The sequence below is a fragment of the Pipistrellus hanaki genome (genome assembly GCF_964339955.1).
Source record: "Pipistrellus hanaki genome assembly, chromosome: 2".
Lineage (NCBI taxonomy): Eukaryota > Metazoa > Chordata > Mammalia > Chiroptera > Vespertilionidae > Pipistrellus > Pipistrellus hanaki.
Window position 1 is genome coordinate 106,428,333 of NC_140504.1, and position 22,151 is coordinate 106,450,483.

Genomic DNA, 22,151 nt, shown 5'->3' on the forward strand with positions numbered 1-22,151 from the left:
CCTGGGGCTTTGGGATCTGAAGTGTGTCATTCTTTCACCCCTTCCTTCCCTGTCCTCACAGTACGTACTGAAATGTTCTGAAGGTTCCCTTTCTCTTGGCTGCACCCCCTCTCCTGTCCCCGACCCCACCTCACCTTTTCTATCCTCTTCTTTATGCCAAGAATGTCCATGCTGCAGAGGTCAGGCTACTGATTTTGGAGAATATCCTTCTGAACCCAGCTTATGATGTTTATCTGATGGTGGGAACCTCCATTTGCTACAAGGTGCAGAAGATCAGGCAAGGAAAGATTACAGGTGAGTCACCAACTCAGGTAAAATATACATAGTATTATATAACATTTACCATTTTAATAGTTCAGTGGCATTAAGTACACTCACATTGTTCAGTAACCATCACCATCATCCATCCATAGAACTCTTTTCATCTTGTAAAGCTGAAACTTTGTCCCCATCAAACACTCTCTATCCCCTTCCCCAATCCTCTGCTTTCTGTCTCTATGAATTTGCTTCTCTAAGTACCTCAAATAAGTGGAATCAAACAGTACTTGTTGTCTTGTGACAGGCTTATTTCATGAAGCATAGGTCCTCTAGGTTCACCCATGGTGTAGCACATGTCAGAACTTCCTTTCTTTTTAAGGCTGAATAATATTTCATTGTATAGACAGACCACATTTGGTTTACCCAGTCATCCTTCGATGGATGCCTGGGTTGTTTCCACCTCTTAGCTATTGTTAATAATACTGCTATGAACCTGGATGTGCAAATATCAAGTTGAGACCCTACTTCCAATTCTTTTGGGTATTTATCTGTGAGCTTCACATTGGACTGGGTTCTACCCTTGATTTGCCATCAATTGCTGAGCAGCCTTTGCAAGCCATGCTTCCCATTTTGAGACTCATTTTCTCCATCAGAGCCCTTAAGCTTAAGGCCTTTCTGTCTGTTCTGTGTGGGCAAATTGAACGGATGGACATAGATTTGTTCTGGAGATTCGAAGAGCTGTGTACATGTGATACATTTCATACGGTGAGTGTTCTTAGTGCAGCACCAATCCTATTAAGAATTATTATTATTATTAGAGGCTCAGTGCACGAAATTCATGCATTGGGGGGGTCTCCTCAGCCCAGCCTGCACCCTCTCCAATCCAGGACCGCTTGGGGGATGTCTGACTGCTGGTTTAGGCCTGATCCTGGACATCCCTCTCACAATCCTGGATTGCTGGCTTCTAATCGCTCACCTGCCTGCCTGCCTGGTTGTCCCTAACTGCCCCCCCAACCCCCTTTGGCCTGGTCACCTCTCACTGCCTCTACATGTTGGCCTGATTACCCCCAACTGCCTCTTCCCTGATGGCCTGGTCACCCCCAGCTGCCCCCCTTTACCCCCTCACCCCCCACCAGCCTGGTTGCTCCTAAGTCCTTTCCACTACTGATCTGGTTGCCTCTTACAGCTTGGTTGTCCCCAACTGTCCCCCCTCCCCCCACTGTTCTGGTCACCCCATGCAGCCTGCTTGTTCAGTTGTTTGGTTATCCCTCACTAACCCCCCTGCCAGCCTGGTTGTAGGCAGCCATCTTGTGAGGTCATGAGGGTTAATTTGCATATCACCTCTTTATTATATAGGATTGTCATTTTGTTTAGCGTTGACACATTTCATGATTAGAGCACAGGATGTCAAGAGTCTCTGGAATAAGAGTGTTGCACTTGGGGACCATCAGTTGAGGGCCTGGACCTGTGTCTAGGCAGGTGCCTCACCCAGGTTGGAGGCTGCATGCTTGTGATACAGGGTATTGTTTAAGAAGCTGCATGCTTCAGCTTTCCACCAGCTCGGTTGAAAAGACAGTACATTAGCTGAGAGGAGTATTACTGTGTGGCACCCTTCGAGGGCCATAGAAGCTGAGAACAGGCCACTCCTGCCTCTGCGCCTGGCTCTCTCTGACATGGGGTGCACCCTGAGAACGTCTCCACAGTAGGACTAGTGAGGGAGGAGAGGGGTACTTAGTACTTATAGCAGGTGTTTATGTTGCTTACAGGGTGATGTTTCTACTCAGTCCTGTAGGCATTTGTATTGCTTGCAGACCAAATTATTAGACAGAATAAAGAAACTATTAGACAGAATAAAATGTCTAATAACACAGTAACCAAATTATTAGACAGAATAAAATGTGGGAAGGACATGCTGGCTGATGAAATTGATATCTGAGAAAGACTTGAGTGAATGGAATGGTGGAAATTATTGACATAAAATGTCCTGATGTTTGGAAAACCAACTGCATGGATGGATGTGGGCTGGGTTCCTGTGTCAAAGACAATGTTGGAAGGACTTAAGCCAGTTGACCCTTAAACCATGGCTGCTCAGAACTAAAGCACACTGGCTGCATGAGCAGAGGCTAGAGTTCAAAATAGGAAGTGAGCCCATGCCATCCTGAGCTCAGACCTCCACCCAGCAACTCCATGGTCATCCCTGGACCCGACCCAGAGCAGGGGATTCTGACAATTAGAAGCACATCTGGAGAGCCAGCAGAAAGGGTCAGAGACTATGTTTCCTAGGAGAATGTAAGGGTAGCCTTAAGGATGGCTATTCTCTGCATATGTCTGAACCGAGACCCCGAGGAGCAGTGGACAGTGACCCTTAACATCTGAAAAGTTTTCCATATTCAGGGCCCCTGATAAATAGTGAGCTCTGCATTGTAAGAGGTGTTTAAGGATTCCCTTAGGCTTCTCCTCATTTTTATCATTTTAGGGTTTTGTATATACATGGTAGGGCAAAAGTAGGTTTATCTTCTTTCATATGGCAGTAATATAATGATTTATAAATAGCAATAAAGAATGGAGGGCATGACGGAGGTCGGACTAAATGAAAGAAGGTGAAGGGATTAGCCAAAGAACATGCTTATATGCATAACCCATAGGCACAGACAACAGTGTGGTGCTGGCCAGAGGGCAGTGAGGGACTTGGGTGGTTGGGTGAAGGTGGGCAAAAGGGGGAGGAGGAGGACATCTGTAATAATGTCAACAATAAAAATAAAGTTTAAAAAAAATAAGAATGAACTGTTTCATATGCTCACAACTGTAAACCTATTTTTGCCTGGCCCTGTATGGTTATGTCTGAGTTGTGCAAGGTCCCTCGAGAGTCAGTATATTCATTTGGAGAACTTTAACAGGGAAGCAGCTAGTGCTTCATATAGCAGCATAAAGGAAAGCTGCCCTACTGAGCGAGCAGTGGCACCATCTCATTTTAATATGACCAGCATCCTGGACACACTGTAGCCACATGCTGAACACTGATGCATACACTGCTCAAATCACAGCAGCACTGCTGGAGCACCCAGTTAGAGGCAAGGAAATGAGCAGTGTACACACTTTAAGAGACTCAGCTCTAGGCCAGAATCACCTGGAGGGCCTGTTCACAGCACTGGGGCCACCCCTTGAGTTTGCTTCAGCAGATTGCCACCCCCAAGGGCCCACTATGTGAAGTCCCCAGGTAAGGCTGCTGATCCAGGGGCTACACGTTGAGAACACTCTGCTCTGCTGTAGAATCTTGGGGACTAATCAGAACACACAAAAGATTTCCCAGTATAGGAAATGGGAAATGAATCCTTTTGGATTCATTCTGAAGACTGCTCCAGCTGAAACTTCTCTCAGGGCTGAGCAGGGAAGTTGTCAGGCATTCTCCATGGCCTCTTTCTTCTCTTGCTAGGGGGCTGGAACATGGCCACTCCTACTGGGCTTGGAGAGTTGGTTACTTGACAAGAAACTGGTGGGGAGGGCGTGTCAGAATGTCAAGACTCGGTGGTCTGAGTCCCAGGTCTGTGGGACCACTCCCAAGCTTCTCCTTTCATTTCCACAGTGCTCCCTCCTTGGGATACAGGTATCAGGAGTGACAGTTTCAAGGGTTGCTGAGGGAAAAAATGGGGTAATGTGTATATATTCAGTTCCACACCATCTTGGTTTCCTGGTCAGCAGTAGCCACTTAGATCAAAAGTGCAGACAGAGAGGGTGGGTTCTATTAGCTGTTATTTCTCAGAGAAATTGTTTTCATCCTGGTCCCTGCTGAGTGAGTTCTCTCCACAACACAGCATGGAGCAGGGAAGTATTAATGATGGTCAGGTAATGCAGGTGGTCTTGATCCAGCATCTAGAAGCATTCAGGAACCTGGAGAAGGTGCTGTGCATAAATTAAATAAGAGTCCAGAGATGAAACATAATTTTGGAAGGCATTATGGGGAGTCAGAGAACATTTAGCTAAAGGAACTAAGTTCTTACTTGTCTCATGACCCCTTGCTTTTTATTAACACAATTTGTCCTAAGGCAAGGTGGAGATATATACATTAAAGGGTAGGGTTTTGTATACAAAATCCATTGTCAGATTGGAAGAATTGCCTTGGCTGTTCAGGTGTTTGGCCAGTAGGAGGCAATAACATGTAGATTAAGATGCCCTCAGCTGTCAGACAGCAAGCAATCATTCATGTATCCCTTTCAGGATTGGGGAAATGCCCTCAACCATCTCCAGATGATTCAGCCAATTAGCAACAGAGAAGATTCTTTGCATGTGGCACACCATGAACCAGAACCTTTTCTGGAAACTTCCAGAGGATACCCAGCCCAGGGAGCCCCATCTGGACTCTTAGTGCTGCAGAGTGCACTTCTGTGGTGAACATAAAAGGGCCTTGATATTCTGCAAGCAGGCGGCCCTGTGACAGAGGCTGTGCTTAATTTTAAAAAGCAGCATATGGCAGCCACAAAAAGCTGATTGCCTCTAGGATTCATGAAGAGTGTCAGCTTTCTCCACAGTCATGAGAAATAATACTAAAAAAGTGTTGAAAAAAATAAGCAAAAAAAAAAAAAAAATATATATATATATATATATATATATATATATATATATATACACACACACACACACACATACACACACTATGTGGCTATATTACTGGCAGCAGGGATTCAGGGTGCAGTTGACACATTGGCTCCTGACATTTCCTATCTTCTTGCTCTCTCTCTCTCACCTGGCTCTCTTTGGGTTTCGGTGGCCAGAACTCTCAATGCCTTCAGATCAGTACCAACTGCAGCTTCAAGACCACATCCAGGGTCCTATGGGAGACCCCAGCCGGCCTGTGACTGTCTTGGCTCAGGACACAACGACGGTCACTGCTGTGCAGCTGGGACAAAGCAGCCTGGTCCTGGGCTACAGGAGTATCCTTTCCTCCAGCCAGCATGCCCAATGCATGTCCTATGATCAGGGGATTTGCTGTTTTGGAAGGGGAGTCTTTTTCTCCTGGGAAGCTGGGCTAGGCTAAAAATAGCCCTATTTTCCCTCAAGATCTGAAAATCAGAAAGATTGCTCACCCCTGTGGGTGACTCACTGGAAAAGCTCCCGGATGGGAGCTGGTTGTGAGCCTGGAGCCTCACTTTCAACTCCAGAACGCCTGCGATCTCCTCTAAGGGGCTGGCTGAAGCTGTTACCACAATGGCATCATCCCATGTTTCAGACTTTTTGGGGTGTCCTGTGTGCCTCCAGTGTCCTCTGCAGAGACCCCCTTTGCTGATGTATGAAGTACAGGGTAGCTCTGATTCTGGAAACAGCTCTGCCCCACTTGACACCAGGCAAGCAAGTTTCCCTCCCTTCTCTGTCCATGTGGTGGGTGATGGGAGCCATCCTACCCATGCTGAAGCCTGCCAACTGGTTTATTTACTGCCTTGTTTTGTTCCTTAATGAGGAATTCAGGTATCCGAATGCAGGGTGCTTCCAGGTTACCTAACAGCACTATCTACGTGGTGGAACCCGGATACTTGGGTGAGTGTGGGCATCCTAGATCCTGGATGCTGTTCTTTTTTTATTACTTGAGTTAGGAAATAAAAGAAAAGTAACAACTTCCAAGAGACCAGCTTGACCAGCTGGGAGACCTGGGGCCATCAGCACCCACCTGCCCTTGCCAGGGCTGCTCCTCAGTCCTTCCCCTGTCCGAACCCAGAATCTGTCAGAGGCATGATGGGGTCAGGTAGATGGCCAGCTCTTCAGGGAAAGAAATAGGATAGGGTAGAGTGAGAAGGGCTTTGTCTCTTGATGGCTTTTATAGCAGGGCTCTGTCTAGACCTGATCATGGTCATGGACATTTGGAGGTTAGAAGGGCCCCTAAGGTACCATGATAGTTGGTAGATGTCTCCTTGCAGAGGAAGGAGAGGCTTTTATCTGAGAGGAGGGGAGGAACCCATAGCCATGGGTATAGTTAATGCCCAGGAGCTGCCATGACCGATGAGGACTTGAGATGTGTCCAGACACTCCAGATCACCAATGCAACACTTCTTTTGGAATGGGATTGCTCACCTGTTGAGTACAGTGACGTGGCGCAGCATCCCCAAAGTTTTCTTGCGTGCTGCCATGTCAGATTGCTGTTTGGTGTAGACATCTATGGATGATGTGGTGACACCAGGCAGGATGGCCTGCGTGTCTCAGGAGCTCCACTTACTTAGAAATGCCTCCTTGGCATCTCCCAACTGTCTGGTCTATGATGGGCATGGTGTTCCAGAAGGTAGACAGGATTCTTGGTGCTTGGTGGTGTGGGGAGAGGCCAGCACAGCAGGCAGTGACAGGACAGCTGGGAGGGTTAATGAGAGTGCAGAGAAAGGCTTCAAGAATATGCTAATTGAGGCAGGCCTTTTCTAAGAAGCTGCTTTTGCTAGTGGGTCATCATGGCCCAGAGAGCAACATGGGTAATGGTGTGGAGGTGAGAAAGCACATAGCATCACAGAGGGCAGCAGGCAGTTGGTGTGGCATCTACTGTGGGAACAAAGCAGGGGTCCTGGAAGCAGGGCAGGCTCACTCAGGGAGTGTACCAAGTGCTAGGCCTCACACGTAAACCTACTGTGCATTCAGAATGTAGATACAATGTGGGTTCAGAGTGCAGCCCTTGAGTAGACTCAGAGTATAGCCTCACTGTCAAGTCAGACTGTAGACCCACTGTGATATCATAGCATAGATTTATTGTGGTTCATAGGCTAGACCCTTGTGGATTTAGGGCATAGACTCACTGTGGATTCAGAGTGTAGCTTCACTTTGGATTCAGAGCATAGAACAACTATGGATTCAAAGCATAGACCTATATGGGTTCAGAGTATAGACTCACATGTATTCACAATAGGCCTACTATATATTCAGAGTATATACCAGTATGGATTTTGACCTACTATGGACAGGTGAGTTTTGAGCAGTCAGTGTGGGATTGTCTTAGAGATCAGCTCAGGTTTGTAGGGCTCAGCGCTGATGCCCAGCATCAGATCCCACAATCATTAACAGCTGGTCTTTTTTCATGGAGGAGGTGAGTGGTTGTGGGCTGTCTAGTGAGTACTATGGGACCCTTCCAGTGAGCACTTATATGTCTCTCCAGTTGAGTGGTCTAAGCCCTTCCAGGTAGGTAGTTGTAGGCCCTCCAGGTAAGTAGATGTGAGTCGTCCAGGTGAGTGGTTGTAGGTACCCTTAAGTTGAATGTTTGTATGTCTCTTCAGGTAAGTGGTCTGGACCCTTCCAGGTAAGTGGTTGTGGGGCCTCCAGGTAAGCAGTGTGGGCCCTCGTGCTAATGGTGCTTGATCCCATCCTGTATGGGGCTGTGGCCTGAATCATCAGATGCTGCCACTTGCCTTTCTTACAGGGTTCACAGTACACCCTGGTGACAGGTGGGTGCTTGAGACTGGACGCCTATATAAAATTACCATTGACGTGCTTGACAAGTCTGGCAACAAGGTCTACCCATCAGATGTAAGTGGCTGCCTATGGTCATGGGGTGGGGATGTGGGAGATGGGGAATAGCTTCTAAATGAGTTGCCCCCAAAGAACAGGGGTCCCCATGCAGACAGGCTGAGTTCAGGAACTTCCTAGTGGTACTGTTGGGTCTATAGGAGGCACGATGTCGGATCCCTGGGGCATCTTAAGGACCAGTACACCTGTGTATCTGCACCCCACAGACTCACTCCCACAGGGCTGGGTGGGAAAAGAGGCTGTAGGCAGCAGGATTGAGGAGGTGGTGGTGGGGAGGTGGTGTCTGCCAGCTGTAAGGGTTTCAATGTCCTTTACTGTATTTGGTGGTCTCCTTGCTGGGACCTCAGGGCCTATGAAAGCTGACTGCAAACTTTTAGCTCCCAGGAGTCCCACGGGGTAGCTATAGCAGGAGCACCAGGTCATCAGGTCAGGCAGGGAGGGAAGCCGGGAGGGATCAAGGCCAGCGTGGGCTTTGTCCAGCTTGTCTGCTGGCTTTTGGAAGCCTGCAAGCCTTGGGGCCCTTTGCCTGGCCTGACTGCTGCTTTCAGGTCACATGGCTTCTGGCCTACATCTGACTTCCCTGGGTTGTCTGAGAAGCATCTCTTACCTACCCTGCCTTGCCTTCCAGAACATCCGCATTGAAACTGCACTTCCCTCTGAGTTTTTTGAGGTGCTCTCTTCTTCTAAGAATGGGTCATCCCATCAGGTCAGGCCAATAAAGAGAGGCCAGACAGCTGTGGAGGCAGCCCTCACCTCCGTGGTAGATCAGGTAAGTCGGCACCCCTCATCCACCTCCTGTGCCCCACAGGCAGAAGTGTTAACCCAGGCTGGATGGGATCCCTGGAGAGTCAGGGACTTAAGCACAGCCTATGTGTTCCTCTCACAGGTACCTTGAGGGTCCCTCTCTGTCTGGGCTTACAAAGGATTTCTGAGGGCGGCTTGGGGCTCTTCCTGTCACCTGTTCACACACCGGGCCAAAGCCCCTCTTCCTCTGCCAGCCCTCTGTATGAATGAGCCTGCACCTTTGGGAAAAGGGTCAGAACTCTTGCTGAGGAACAGTGTTGGGCCCCTGCATCCAGCTGCACCAACCAGGAGCCACTAGCATCCCTTTGGCTGTTTTGGCTGTGGGTCCTTCAAAGTCTCTTTTACTTTTAAAGTTTTTACATATATATTTTTAAAATTTATATTTATCTTTGAGAATATTACAAATGTGCCCTTTTCCCCATGATCTCCACCCTGCAATCTCTTTTCCCACTTCCTCCCACAAGAACTTCACAGCACTATTGTCTGTGTCCATGGGCTATGCATATCCTATCTAATAAAAGCTTAATATGCAAATTATCCCTCACTCTGCTACACCCACCAGCCACGCCCACTAGCCAATCAGAGCCAGTATGCAAATAAACCCAACCAAGATGGCTACAGCCACAAAGAGCAGGAGGGAGGCTTGGGTTTCCCAGCAACAGAAGAAGCCAAGCTTTCTTTCTGCCCTTGCCAGCCTAAGCCTCCACTCAAGGCTACAAAGTTTCAATTATAGAAGGTAAACAAATCCAAACAGAAATGCCTGCCAGGTCACAGAGCAAGCAGGAGGCTTGGCTCCACTCCAAGTTACAAAGTTTCAATTGTAGAAGGTAAATAAATTCCAGATACCAAGGCCTTTACTTGGGTTGCTAGGGGGTGTGGCTGGCCTGCAAATCACCACAGGCCCCTCACTCAAGCTGCCCCATGCCCCAAGGGTACCCCCATCCTGATCCAGGACACCCTTCAGGGCAAACCAGCTGGCCCCCACCCATGCACCAGGTCTCTATCCTAGCTAATAAAAGAGTAATATGCAGATTGACCATCACTCCAACACACAATATTTGCCCCCATGTAGTCAAATATAGCTGTCCCCATGTGGACACAGATGGCCACCACAAGATGGCCAGGAGGAGAGGGCAGTTGGGAGGCACCAGGCCTACAAGGGAGGGCAGTTGAGAGGGACCAGGCCTGCAAGGGAGGGAAGTTGGGGGCAAACAGGCTGGCAGGGGAGCAGTTAGACATCAATCAGGCTGACATGGGAATGGTTAGGGGATGATCAGGCTGGCAGGCAGAAGTGGTTAGGGGCAATCAGGAAGGCAGGCAGGCAAGCAATTGGGAGCCAGCAGTTCTGGATTGTAAGAGGGATTTCTGACTGCTGGTTTAGGCCCAATCCCACCAGGATTGGGTCTAAATGGGCAGTTGGACATCCCTCGAGGGGTCCCAGATTGGAGAGGGTGAAGGCTGGGCTGAGGGACATCTCCCTTCACTGGGCTCCATGCACCAATTTCATGCACCAGGCTTCCAGTATGCATATAACTTCTTTGGTTAATCTCTCCCCAGCTTCAAAGTCTTTTCATTTTTTCCTGTACTTAAAAGGTCAATCAGTTTTAGGTGGGAGCAGTTCTTGACTGATGGGAACATTGGCATGACTGTTGTCATCTGCCTACCCTGCACCAACCTCTACGAGGCAGCAGAAAGAAATGGCCTATGGACCGCACTGCAATTCCTACCCAAATCTTCCCTGGGGGCTTTGGGCGAGTTGTTGTATCATACCACACCTCAGTTTTCCCATTGTAAAGTCCATTCTGTCAGGGGGTCCCTGAGGATGAAGTCCAGCAGCATTTATTCCAGTGGTCATTACAGAGCCACACAAAGCCATCTCCAAGGAGATGGAGAGTCTGCAGGTTATCTGGCATTTCCTTTCCACTCTCCTTTAGTTATTGATCCCCAGGGAGGGGCAGAGGTCTGCTTGACTGGGAAAACTGCTACAACCTGGTTGTCATGGTGATCTGGGGCACCCTCACCCCCTTGTAGGATGGAGGTGTCCACATGTTACAAGTGCCTGTGTGGAACCAGCAGGAAGTGGAAATTCACGTACCCATCAACCTCTATCCCAGCATCTTGACATTTCCGTGGCAACCAAAGACAGGCGCCTATCAGTACGCTATAAAGGTAACTGGAAGCTCCTAGCTGCACTCCTTTGGGTGTTTCCATGGGATTAAGACTTTATGGACATTATGTTTCATCTAATATTATCTTCTAGGAGCTGAAGAGAATTTAAAATCAGAGAGTCTTTATTCTTTATTTCTGAGGTATCTATCACAGCTGTGCATTTTGATAATCAGAAGGGAAAAAAAAATCCTGAAAAACAAAGTAAAGTAAAGAAAATCTGGACTATGGATATAACTTCCATATGCATTTGGTGTTCTTTTAAATTATTGATTTTAGAGAGAGTGGAAGGGAGGAAGAAAGAAGGAAAGAGAAATGTTGATTTGCTGTTTTATTTATTTATGCATTCATTGGTTGATTCTTGTATGTGCCCTGACCAGGGATTGAACCTACAGCCTTAATGTATTGAGACAATGCTTTAACCAACTGAGTTACCAGGCCAGGGTCACATACATTTGTTTTTGTAAAAAAATGTTTTCCCAAAGCAATGTAAATATTCGTAGAGAAAAAAATTGAAATATAAAAGAAAATGTCTCCAACCTTGTTATTTACCAAGTGTTCCTGGGCATTTGTCAGCATGGACTGATTCCTTTGGGCCTTTTGAGCCCTTGTGGGCAGTCTGTTCCTTATCAGTCCCCACCTCCCTGGCAGTGATACAGGTGTCCTGTCTGTGCACTAGTGCTCACTGCACTAGTGCCCTCTTGGGTTCTAAGGTGGTGACCCCTGTTCTTGGGAGCTGCTGGACTATTGTTTACTTCGTGACAGATGATTAGTAGTGAGCAGGGGTGTGTGCTGGGAGGGGGCATTGTGTCTGGTCAGAGGCAACATCCTGCACCTGGCTCTATGGTCTAGGGTCCATCCATTCCAGCCTGAGCTCTGGGAGGTGTCCCTGGGCTCTGGGGCCACTGTCATGGACATGTGGGTGTGTACCTCAGTCATAGATACCTAGGATATGAGGACTAGACCAGGGTGGAGTGTAGAGAGAGCGAGGGGTGGATGTCATGTTTTTCCTTGCAGTGGGGGACACTGACCTGTGAGTGTGAGTAGGTGTGAGTGGGGGTGAATGTGAGTGGGTGTGTGTGAAGCAGAGAGAGACCATACAGGTGCACTGATTAGATGATGATTTTTCCTCTAGGCCCATGGTGGGAGTGGGAACTTCAGTTGGTCTTCATCAAACTACATGGTTGCCACAGTCACCGTCAAGGGTGTGATGACCACAGTCAGTGACAAGGGACTCAGTGTGATCCAGGCTCATGATGTTCAGAACCCGCTCCATTTTGGGGAGATGAAGGTGAGACCTCAGGGGCCAGCACAGCCCGAGGGGTGGTGTCTAGACCTCAGGCGTAATTCAGATCACCCTTTAACCTTTGATCTTCACCTGTTGGCTATAGGTGAAGTGGTGGTGGGTCAGGCCCTACCCCTACCCTTGAGGAGCTCCCAACTGCATCAGGGAGATGGGAATGGCATCCCACACCAGGCAGGGGGTGGGACCAGAAGGGCCAGGGTCAACATAGCTGGAGTTTTTGGAGTGGAGACCAGAAGACAGAACACAGGAGATAATCAAATGAGCCATTCTAGAAAATTGCCAGACCTAAAATATACGACTTTCCAAATTGAAAGGATTGCTGACTGTCAGGTTGTAAGTGCCCAGTGAAAGGAAAGCCCAGGACTCCAGGAGACCTGGCCCAGCCTCTCCTCTGCTTCTTGTTCAGATACAGTCAGGAGTCCCCTGTCCCAGGGCTCCATACCTGGCTTTTGTCCCCAAGTGATGTGGGACCATCTCACTCAACAAAGGCCACAGATGGGAGTGGTCATCCGCAGCTGAGCCTGGTGGCCTCTTGACCCCACTTCTTTCCTTCTTCCCTGACCCTTTCATTACTTCACTTAGGGCAGAAATCAAATGTCCATACATGGTGTGTCTAATCCTGACCTTCTCTTTTATTATTTGGGAGATTGTTGATAGGCTATTTTGTCTTTTTATTGTCACACAAACACACACATCCCTACCTTAAAATTTATCTGAGTTTTATATGAAGAAGATTGTAATGGAGACCCTTTAGTTACAGCATAATTGTGGAATATTTGGATAAATTCTAACCACCTGGCCCCTCCCCATCTCCCAAGCTTCTTCATCTCAGTAAATGTGCCACCTTCCACCCAGTTACTCAGCCAAAAGCCAAGGACAATTCCCTGATAGGCAGTGTATAATGGTTAGAGCCTGGCTCTCAGTGCTGGACTCCCTGGGCCAGAAACCACCATGCTTCAGCTCAGATAGGTTCTTTAACCTCCCATGCCAGTTTCTTCATCAAGTATTGATGTTGGTAATAGAACCTTCTTAACAAGGAGACTGAGAGGAGTCAATGAGTTAGCAATATTCTCCTAACTGAACCTGGAGTCTGGTGATTTTTCTTTATACAAAGATTATTGTTTTTTTAAATATATTTTTATTGATTTCAGAGAGGAAGGGAGAGGGAGAGAGTGATAGAAACATCAATGATGAGAGAGAATCATTGATTGCTGCCTCCTGCATGCCCCATACTGGAGATCAAGCCCACACCTGGGCATATGCCCTGACCAGGAATAGGACTGTGACCTCCTGGTTCATAGGTCAATGCTCAACCCACTGAGCAACACCTGCTGGGCAAAGATTCATTATTTTTGATGATGGCTCTCTCTTACCCTGTACACTGCCTTCTTTATATTTTTCCAATTTGCTGAGCTGGTACATGCCTCAGGACCGTGGCTCAGACCATCCCTTTTCCCAGAATGTCTTTCCTCAGACTTGTGGCTCTCAGATCTAAGCTCCTACATCACCTCAGAGAAGTCTTCCCTGACAGCTGTATCTCTCAATATCACCTCAGTCCTCAGCACACAGCCTCAAGCTCCTCAGGCTTGGTCTTCTCACTGATGTATATTAGGTACCCAGCACACAGTACTGTTAGTAAATCCGAGCAGCACGCCTTTCCTCTTCCATGGAACCTGATGACCTAATCAACTCCCTGTCTTCTAGGTGTATGTGATTGAGCCCAGAGGCATGGAGTTCACCCCATGCCAAGTGGAGACACGAGTGGGCCAGACCCTGGAGCTACCCATAAGGATCAATGGCCTAATGCCCGGCGGGGCCAATGAGGTAGTCACCCTTAGTGACTGCTCCCACTTAGACTTGGTGGTCGAGATGGAGAAGCAGGGCGTATTCCAGCTGCTTCCAGGTAAATTAGCGCTGATAAGCAGGCGCCATATAGCAGTGGGTTGACGCCTTGTGTTCAACATGGGCTTCTCTAGACTCCTAAATATTATAGATGGCTTGAGGCAGCAGAGGTCACAGCATGAGAAATGGCGTTTGTCTCCTTGTGCTCCATCAGCAATGGTCTCATTTGGATCTTCCCTGCCATGTGCCCTATAATGTCACTGTGCTCTCTCAGCCTGTTTCCACATCTCTAAAATGTGGTATCATACTAATTAGAATTGCATGTCACAGTGCCTGTTGCAGCACCTGGAATGCAGTAGGTGCTCAGAATACACTGTTGCCTAGCCAGCATGGCTCAGTGGTTGAGCATGAACCAGGAGGTCATGGTTCTATTTCCTGTCAGGACATATGCCCTGGTTGCGGGCTCGATTCCCAGTGTGGGGCATGCAGCTGATCAATGATTCTCTCTCATCATTGATGTTTCTATTTCTCTCTCTCTCTCTCTCTCTCTCTCTCTCTCTCTCTCTCTCTACCTTCCTCTCTAAAGTCAATAAAAACATATATATATATATATTTTTTTTTTTTAATAAAAAAGAATACACTGTTGATAAGGGGATTTGGTTAGGGACAGAATTGCAACACCTTTGAGACATGCACAGTCTAGCCCTCCAGAGCCATGAGCGCCCCAGGCAGGGTTTGGGAGTGGTGGTGGCAGTGGTGTTGGTGGCAGTGGAAGCTTGTTAGTTTATAGGGTGTCAGCCCTACCAGGTACATGTAAGTGAGCCTCTGTATATGCACTCCTTAGACTTCAAAATCATCACAGGAGGAGGAACTGGTATTGGGCCATGTGTCAGATAAAGAGATTGAAGTTGTGTAGCCATCCAAGGTCACACCAGGGCACAGGATGTGATGGTATGCAGATCCCAGTATGTCTGGGATACTGATCTGAAGCCTCAGTCCTCCAGAGAAGTCAGCTCAGGGGCAGCAGAGAGCTCCTCTTCGATGTGCAGATGAAGAAAAGCAAGGACTGTTGAGCCATTGAGGAAGGAGTAAGGTTTGAGCGGGGGTGGAAGTAACAGGGAAACAAGGAACAGCATTCAGTGGGTGGGGCTCCTGAGGTGGGCATGTCCAGGGTCCTGGAATGGCTGAACTTGTTGGTTCTTGAATTGTGGAGGGGGCTGGAGGGCTTGGACCTCAGTGTCCAGGCAGTGGGGAGCCACTGACAGTCTGTGAGCAGAGGAGTTTGGCTTGATCCTGGCGGGGCTGGGAAGCCTAGTTGGCAGAGGTGTTTGTAGACTGGCCTAAGGTGCCAAGCAGCTTTCCACACCAGCATCACAGCATGGCTACCCATGGAGCCCTGTGAACTCGAAGCTGCACAGAGGAAGGACAAGCTATGCCAGTCCTCTCTGACTATCTAGGAGAAGAAGCTGTGGGAGATCTTAAGTGTTCTCAATGAGGCAACAATTTAGGGTGGAGGAAAACATTAGCGTGTGGGAGAGAGTCCTGCTGGCTGCAGGAAGGAAGCCTGCCTCCCTAGTTCCCCACATGTGGTCTGGAGGGGAATGGGCAGGCTCAGCCCAGGCTCTGGGTAAGCATCCAGGAGTCCAGGAATAAAGGACAGGCTTTGGAATTCCACACTCCTGGGTCAGAACACCCCTTCTTCAATATTGGCTGAGTTGCCCAACCTCTCTGAGCCTTGGATTCTTCATGTATAAAGTGGGGATACTGGCCCGTTGCCTGCTGTGAGGGTTACAAATGAATGTCCCTCAGCCCAGAGCTGGGGTTTGGTCCTGAAGTCAGCAGCTGAGACAAATCCTATGGCAGCAAAATTTCCCTTAGCTCCTTAAGTGTCCCCCAATGTAGAGTACATGTGGTCTTGTGAAGGCTTGTGGTAGGGCCCAGGTAACATGAGAAGCCTAGTCAGGGTAGAAAGGCAATGGCATCATGGAAATCCGTGGGACTCAGGACCAGATGGGGTCAGTAGATTGAGTGACACCTGCCCCAGGGCACTGGACGCTCATGGAATAGAAACATGAGGGCCAATGTGATCCCAGTTAGGCTGACAGGGTCCTTCTCTTCCTCTGTCTCTCCCCTTAAGTGCTTGTCCTTGTTCTTGACCAAGTTAAGACATACTTGATGGAACTCAAGCCCTGGTTTTCAGAAAGGGCTCAACCAGGATCCCAGACAACACTCCTACCAGCACCGTTTGAGTAATTTGGAGCCTCACCCTCTTTCTGCTGGACTTGCCACTGGGATGGGGTCCAGGGGAGGAGGGTGACTGCTCATGGATATGGAGTTTCTTGCTGGGGTAAAATGCTCTAAAATTAGTGGCGATAGTTGCACAACCCCATGAATATGTTAAAAAAAAAAAAAAAACAAACCACAAAAACACACACACAGAATTGCATGTGCACTGTAAATGGATAATTCTGCAGTATGTGATTTATATTTTAGTAAAACTAGTATTAAAAAAAACTAAACTATGGTGGAAAAAATCAGAATGGTATAGTGATGGCCCCAGGAATGGCTGGGGATTGCCTTGGAAACAACATGAGGGACCTGGGGTGGTGGGGGTGGTTCTGCACGGGGGGGATTGGGACTTCTGGATAGCCAGAATTCATGGTCTGGTCTGTGCATTTCACTGTGTGTAAATTTGAATTTTAGAAAAACAGAACCACAAAGAAGTATTAAACTATAAATAATTACCTGTGTGTTAAAGTATTTAGAATGAAGTGTTCTAATACCTGCAACTTACTTTTAAATGCATAAAAAATAAGATCAGTCCTGGCCGGTTTGGCTCACTGGATAGAGCATCAGCCTGTAGACTAAAGGGTCCCTGGTTCAATTCCAGCCAAGGGTATATGCCCTGGTTGCTGGCCCGATACCCTCACTCCTCCAGTAGGGGGAGTGCAGGAGGCAGCCTGTCAGTGATTCTCATCATTGATGTTTCTATCTCTATCTCCCTTCCTCTTGGAAATCAATAAAAAATATATATTTTAAAAAAATAAGATCAATTGATTAATGGGTAAGGGATGGGTAGATAATGTAATAAAAGAAATAAAGCAAAATGGTAATTGTAGAATCTAAGGGGTGGCAATATAATTTTTTCTAAAAATTTGTAAAGAAAACAATAGAACTCTGCTATACTCCCACTAGGATGGCCTTTTTTTAAAAAAAGGGTGGAAAAATTCCAAATATTGGCAGGGATGTACCATGGCCATTAGAAGTAGTATAACTTGTTACAATCATTTTGGGAAAGGTATTAAACAGTAATGTTGAAAGCTGAACATATATATGATCCTAAGCAATAGGGATAAGGGGTGCACATATGGCATTCTTAGAGACACACTCAACAGAAAGGCCGAAATATGTCCACCTGAAGAAACATGCACCGAAAGAAATGTTCTCAGCAGCACTGTGTGCCATTGTGCTGCCTGGGAACAGCCCAGTACTTTGCAGTAGCATGGAGAAATCAACTTCACATAATAGGATCATGTATACACATGTGGTTAAAAGATCTACGACATGCATATCATAAGGAGGGATCTCACCATTCACACTTAGTTGAAGAGGGCAGACAAAGGAGTGTAAGCTCAATGGATCCCTTTGTATAGAATAGCGAAGCCAGCATAAGTACACTGTGCTGTTCAAAAGCAGAACAGTGGTTCTCCTTTGGGGAGGAGCTAGTGTCCGTGGGAGATTCCAAGGTACAGGTCACATTTTTTTTGTTTGTTGTTGTTGTTGTTTTTTAATATATTTTGTTGATTTTTTAAAGAGAGGAAGAGAGAGGGACAGAGAGTTAGAAACATCGATGAGAGAGAAACATCGATCAGTTGCCTCCTGCACACCTCCTACTGGGGATGTGTCTGCAACCAAGGTACATGCCCTTGACTGGAATCAAACCTGGGATCTTTTAGTCCACAGGCCAATGCTCTATCCACTGAGGCAAATAGGTCATGGCACATTGTTTCTTGATCCCAGTCCTGGGTACAGGGTGTGCTCAGTTTATGGGGGCAGAGGTGAGGGAGAGGTCATTGTGAACTGTATGTTTCTGATGATTGTACTGTTTGGTATGGGAATTATAATTTTACATTAGAAAATCAGGTGTGTGTCAGCCCAGGATAAAAGGACTGTCTGCCTGTGTGGTCTTTCAGCAAAGGCACATTCAGAATGACTATCCAGGTCTCTTCTTGCAGGGCGGCTGCAGCCGGGCTCTGAGCACTGCAGTGGTGTCAGCGTGAGAGCTGAGGCCCAGGGGCACACTGTGCTTCTGGTGAGTTACAAACATGGCCACATCCACCTAAGTGCCCGGATCACCATTGCTGCCTACCTGCCCCTCAAGGTGAGCCCGGGGTCCCTGCACTCCAACTGCTTCCATGATTAGAATTATTTATTCATTTGTTCTGGTGAATTTGTGTTAAAGCCTTGGTGATTCAGAATAGCTTTTAAAGCAGCGATCTTTCTTTGAGTTTCAGGCTGAAATGAGGAAGTATGTAGAAGAGCAGTACTTAGTGATTCCTGATACCCATGCAGATGAAATGTTACCCTCTTTGGGCCTCCAGGGATTAAGACAGAGGGGGTGATCTCCAGAGTTACCCTGCAGGGTCTCCACAGAATCCTAGAAAGGAGACAATGGCCCTGGTTTGTGAGGCCTCAGGAATCTGGGACAGGTTTGGATTTCCCCCCTGCCTGTCAGGTAACCATCAAGCATCTGAGTCCCCCTTTGCCCATCTGTGGCAGTTACAGCACTGAGGTCACAGCACACTGCCTCAGGGTTGACATCAACCCTGAGTTTGAATCCAGGTCTGATACCAAGTCTGTGGCTTTGGCTAATTTAATCAGTTAACTGCCACGCATCCAAAAATGCTTTTACCTTTTTTGCGTCTATAGATGCTTATGGCATACAAAGGGTTAATTTCTCTGGGCCTCAGTTTTCCTGCCTGTAAAAATGGCTAATATAGTCCCCACTTCATAGGGTTGTGGTGAAAACTAGTTGAGTTATGTGCAAAATCGGCTTAAAACAATGCCTAAGGGGTATTGAGTGCCCAATGAGGGTTAATAATTAAAATATGAATAAAAAAGAAGCCTTCACACAACAGCTACTCTGAAGCAGGATTTTGCATGTATCTGTTTCTTACTTTGAATTGTGCTTCTCACACAGGAGGCCCAGAGAAGGTAAGCTGGCTCCTTTTCAGGAAATGGCTGACAGCGTGGCCTGGGGAGGCCCCCAGGCTGGCCCAGCCAGTGCTTGTATTCCCTAACACCATCAAACCCTGGGACAGCTCTGGTCACCTGGGTTTCTGACTCTTACTCATTAAAGTAAGCTCAGTTACATCAGAATCTTTCAACTCAGGCCCTGGAAATAGTGCCTGATATAACGCAGACAACTTTTTCTTAAATTGAGGTATAATTGACCTATAACAGTATAAAATTGACCTATAACATTGCATTATGTATGTACAACATAATGATTCAATATTTGTATATATTAGGAAATGGTTACCCCCGTAAGTCTAGTTGTGATCCATCACCACCTATAGTTAAATATTTTTTTCTTATGATGAGAACTTTTAAGCTCTACTTCGTTAGCAACTTAAAAAGCATGTAATACAGCCCTGGCTGGCTTTGCTCAGTGGTTAGAGTGCCAGCCCAGGAACTAAGGGTTGTGGGTTTGATTCTTGGTCAAGGGCATGTACCTCAATTGTAGATTCAATCCCAAGCCCCAGTCAGGGAATGTACGGAAGGCAACCAATTATTCTGTCTCTCTCTCCTCCTTCCTTACCCTCTATCTAAAAATCAATGAGAAAAAATATCCTCAGGTGAGGATTAAAAAATAAAATATACAATACAGTATTGTTAACTATTATCACCATGCTGTATATTATATCCCTAGAACTAATTTATTTTATACTGGAAGTTTGTATGTTTAGACTACCTTTATGTATTCCTCCCCCAAACTCTCCCTCACCCTTGTAATTATCAATGTGTATTCTGTATCAATGAGTTTTTTATTCCACATATAAGTGAGATCATATACTATATGTCTTTTCTGTCTTATTTCACAGAATAATGACCTCATAGTCTATGCATGTTGTTGCAAATGGCAGAATTTCTTTTTTATGGCTGAATAATATTCCATTTATATATGTAACATATTTTCTTTATCCATTCATTCATCAGTGGACACTTAAGGTTGTTTTTATGTCTTGACTATTGTAAATAATGCTGCAGTGAACATGGGGGTGCCAAAATCTTTTCAAGTTAGTGTTTTGTTTCCTTCGCCTTCATTGATATCCAGAAGAGGAGTGGTTCTGTTTTTATTATTTGAGAAGGGTTGTTTTATTTAAAATGAACAAGTAGGGAAAATGTGTTCAGAGTTAACCATCCAGGACTGAACTCAAGGTCTTCGAACTCCCAGACCTAAAATAGCAGATCCTTATAGATGTTTTACTAGGGAGAAAGGGCCCAGCCCTGCTCCTCTACTCTAGCCACCCATTTATTTAACAAATATATGAATACTTACTCTGTGCAGGTCCATGCTGGTAACCTAAGCAATACAATATTGTAGATAACACACAGAACCCCTGTCCTCATGAATTCACATTCTAGCAGAGGCAGAGGTAGAGAAAGACAGTAATAAACCAAATAAGTAATGTATTTGATATATGTATGCCATGGAAAAAGTGTGAAATTATGAAAAGCATGGGGCAAGGGAAGCTGGCAATTTAAAATTAGGAGGTCAAACTCCCCTCCCTGATGAGGGCACTGGATGAGGTGAAAGGGCTTTAAGCAGAGCTGAAGAGAATGGAAATTCCTAAGATGGCAGTGGTCATTCTTAAGGAAGCCCTGCCACAGCTTGCCATAGCCACCCACATCCCACCACAGCCCACCACAGCCTGCCACAGCCATAGCCGTCACAGCCTGCCACAGACCACCATAGCTGCCCACAGCCCCCTGCAGCCAGCCATAGCTCTCCACAGCTGCCCACAGCCCACGACAGCCCTCTATAGCTTGCCATAGCCTGCTACTGGGCGGGGTGTTCTGCCAGGACCCTCCTGTGAGTTTCTGTATGGCCCTCATGAGTGCTTCTCCAGATGACTGGATGGTCTGATTACTGGGGTATTTAGCTAGAACATCAGGGGCCCATAACTGAGCTCACTATCCCAACATGGGATTAAAGTAGAGGTAAGGTAGGCATGTCCCCAATCAAGGCAGCTTCCTGACTAGACAAATAATAGAAGAATATGGGTCTCTTCTCCTTTTAACTCTCTTATGCCTTCATATCAGTTAAGATCAGGTAACAAAACTCAAATAACAGTGGCCTAACTCAGTGGTCAGCAAACTGTGGCTCGCAAGCCACGCGCGCCTCTTTGGCCCCTTGAGTTTTTATCAAAGGCCAGCTTAGGAGTACATAATTAAGTTAATAACAGTGAACCTACCTATATAGTTTAAGTTTAAAAAATGTGGCTCTCAAAAGGAATTTCAATCATTGTACTGTTGATATTTGGCTCTGTTGACTAATGAGTTTGCCAACCACTGGCCTAACCAACAGAGAATTTATTTCTTGTTCACACTGAGCTCTTAGACAGAGCTAATGTGTCAGCTCCAGAGTCATCAGGGAGCCAGGTTTCTGTCTCTACTTCATCATCCTAGTATGTGGCTTTCATTTTCAAAGTTGCTTCATGGTCTAAAGTTGGCTGTTAAAGCTCCCTCCATCCTGTCTGCATTCCACGTAGCCAAAAGGGGAAGAGCTCCCTCTCAGCTGAGTTCATTTCCTGTAAGAGCCTTGTCAGGAGTTTAAAGCAGCAGTTTCCACTTGTGTTTCACTGACCAAGACTTAATCTGTTGGTCACACCTAGGGACATATTTTAGCTGGGATATTTACTACCCTAATAAAATTGGAATTCTTTCTCTAAGGCACACATGTCAAACACAAGGCCCGTGGGCCAAATCCGGCCCGCCAGGCCTTGCAATGTGGCCCGCACCGCGCTGTCATCACTGCACTCCGCTGCGTTCCATCACAATGACGCGCGGTGACATAGGAGGCTTGTGATCTCGCCTCACCGGCGCCGTACTTGCTATCTATTATGCATGCGCATAGATAACAAGTCACGCGAGATTCAGGAGGCGTGACCAGCATCCGATGTGGTTGTGCGGGTGGCAGAGCAGAGGAGAGAGTGAGTGTGCGGGCATAAAAAATACACAGCAGAAGCTGCCAGTTCCTGGCATAAAGTGCAGGCATAAAAAT

The 22,151-nt window shown here is 46.9% G+C and overlaps 1 protein-coding gene across 6 annotated transcripts in view; it reads left to right on the forward strand.

Moving 5' to 3' along the window:
* Positions 1 to 22,151, forward strand: part of NUP210 (nucleoporin 210) — a 134,715-nt gene that overhangs the window by 41,051 nt on the left and 71,513 nt on the right. For all 6 annotated transcript variants that reach the window (XM_084872409.1, XM_084872407.1, XM_084872406.1 and 3 more), the window contains 9 exons: positions 162 to 294; positions 5,028 to 5,186; positions 5,719 to 5,787; positions 7,640 to 7,746; positions 8,375 to 8,515; positions 10,582 to 10,719; positions 11,852 to 12,007; positions 13,727 to 13,925; positions 18,100 to 18,245. In XM_084872409.1, coding sequence (XP_084728535.1) covers positions 162 to 294; positions 5,028 to 5,186; positions 5,719 to 5,787; positions 7,640 to 7,746; positions 8,375 to 8,515; positions 10,582 to 10,719; positions 11,852 to 12,007; positions 13,727 to 13,925; positions 18,100 to 18,245 — 1,248 coding nt within the window. The remainder of the gene's footprint in view (positions 1 to 161; positions 295 to 5,027; positions 5,187 to 5,718; positions 5,788 to 7,639; positions 7,747 to 8,374; positions 8,516 to 10,581; positions 10,720 to 11,851; positions 12,008 to 13,726; positions 13,926 to 18,099; positions 18,246 to 22,151) is intronic.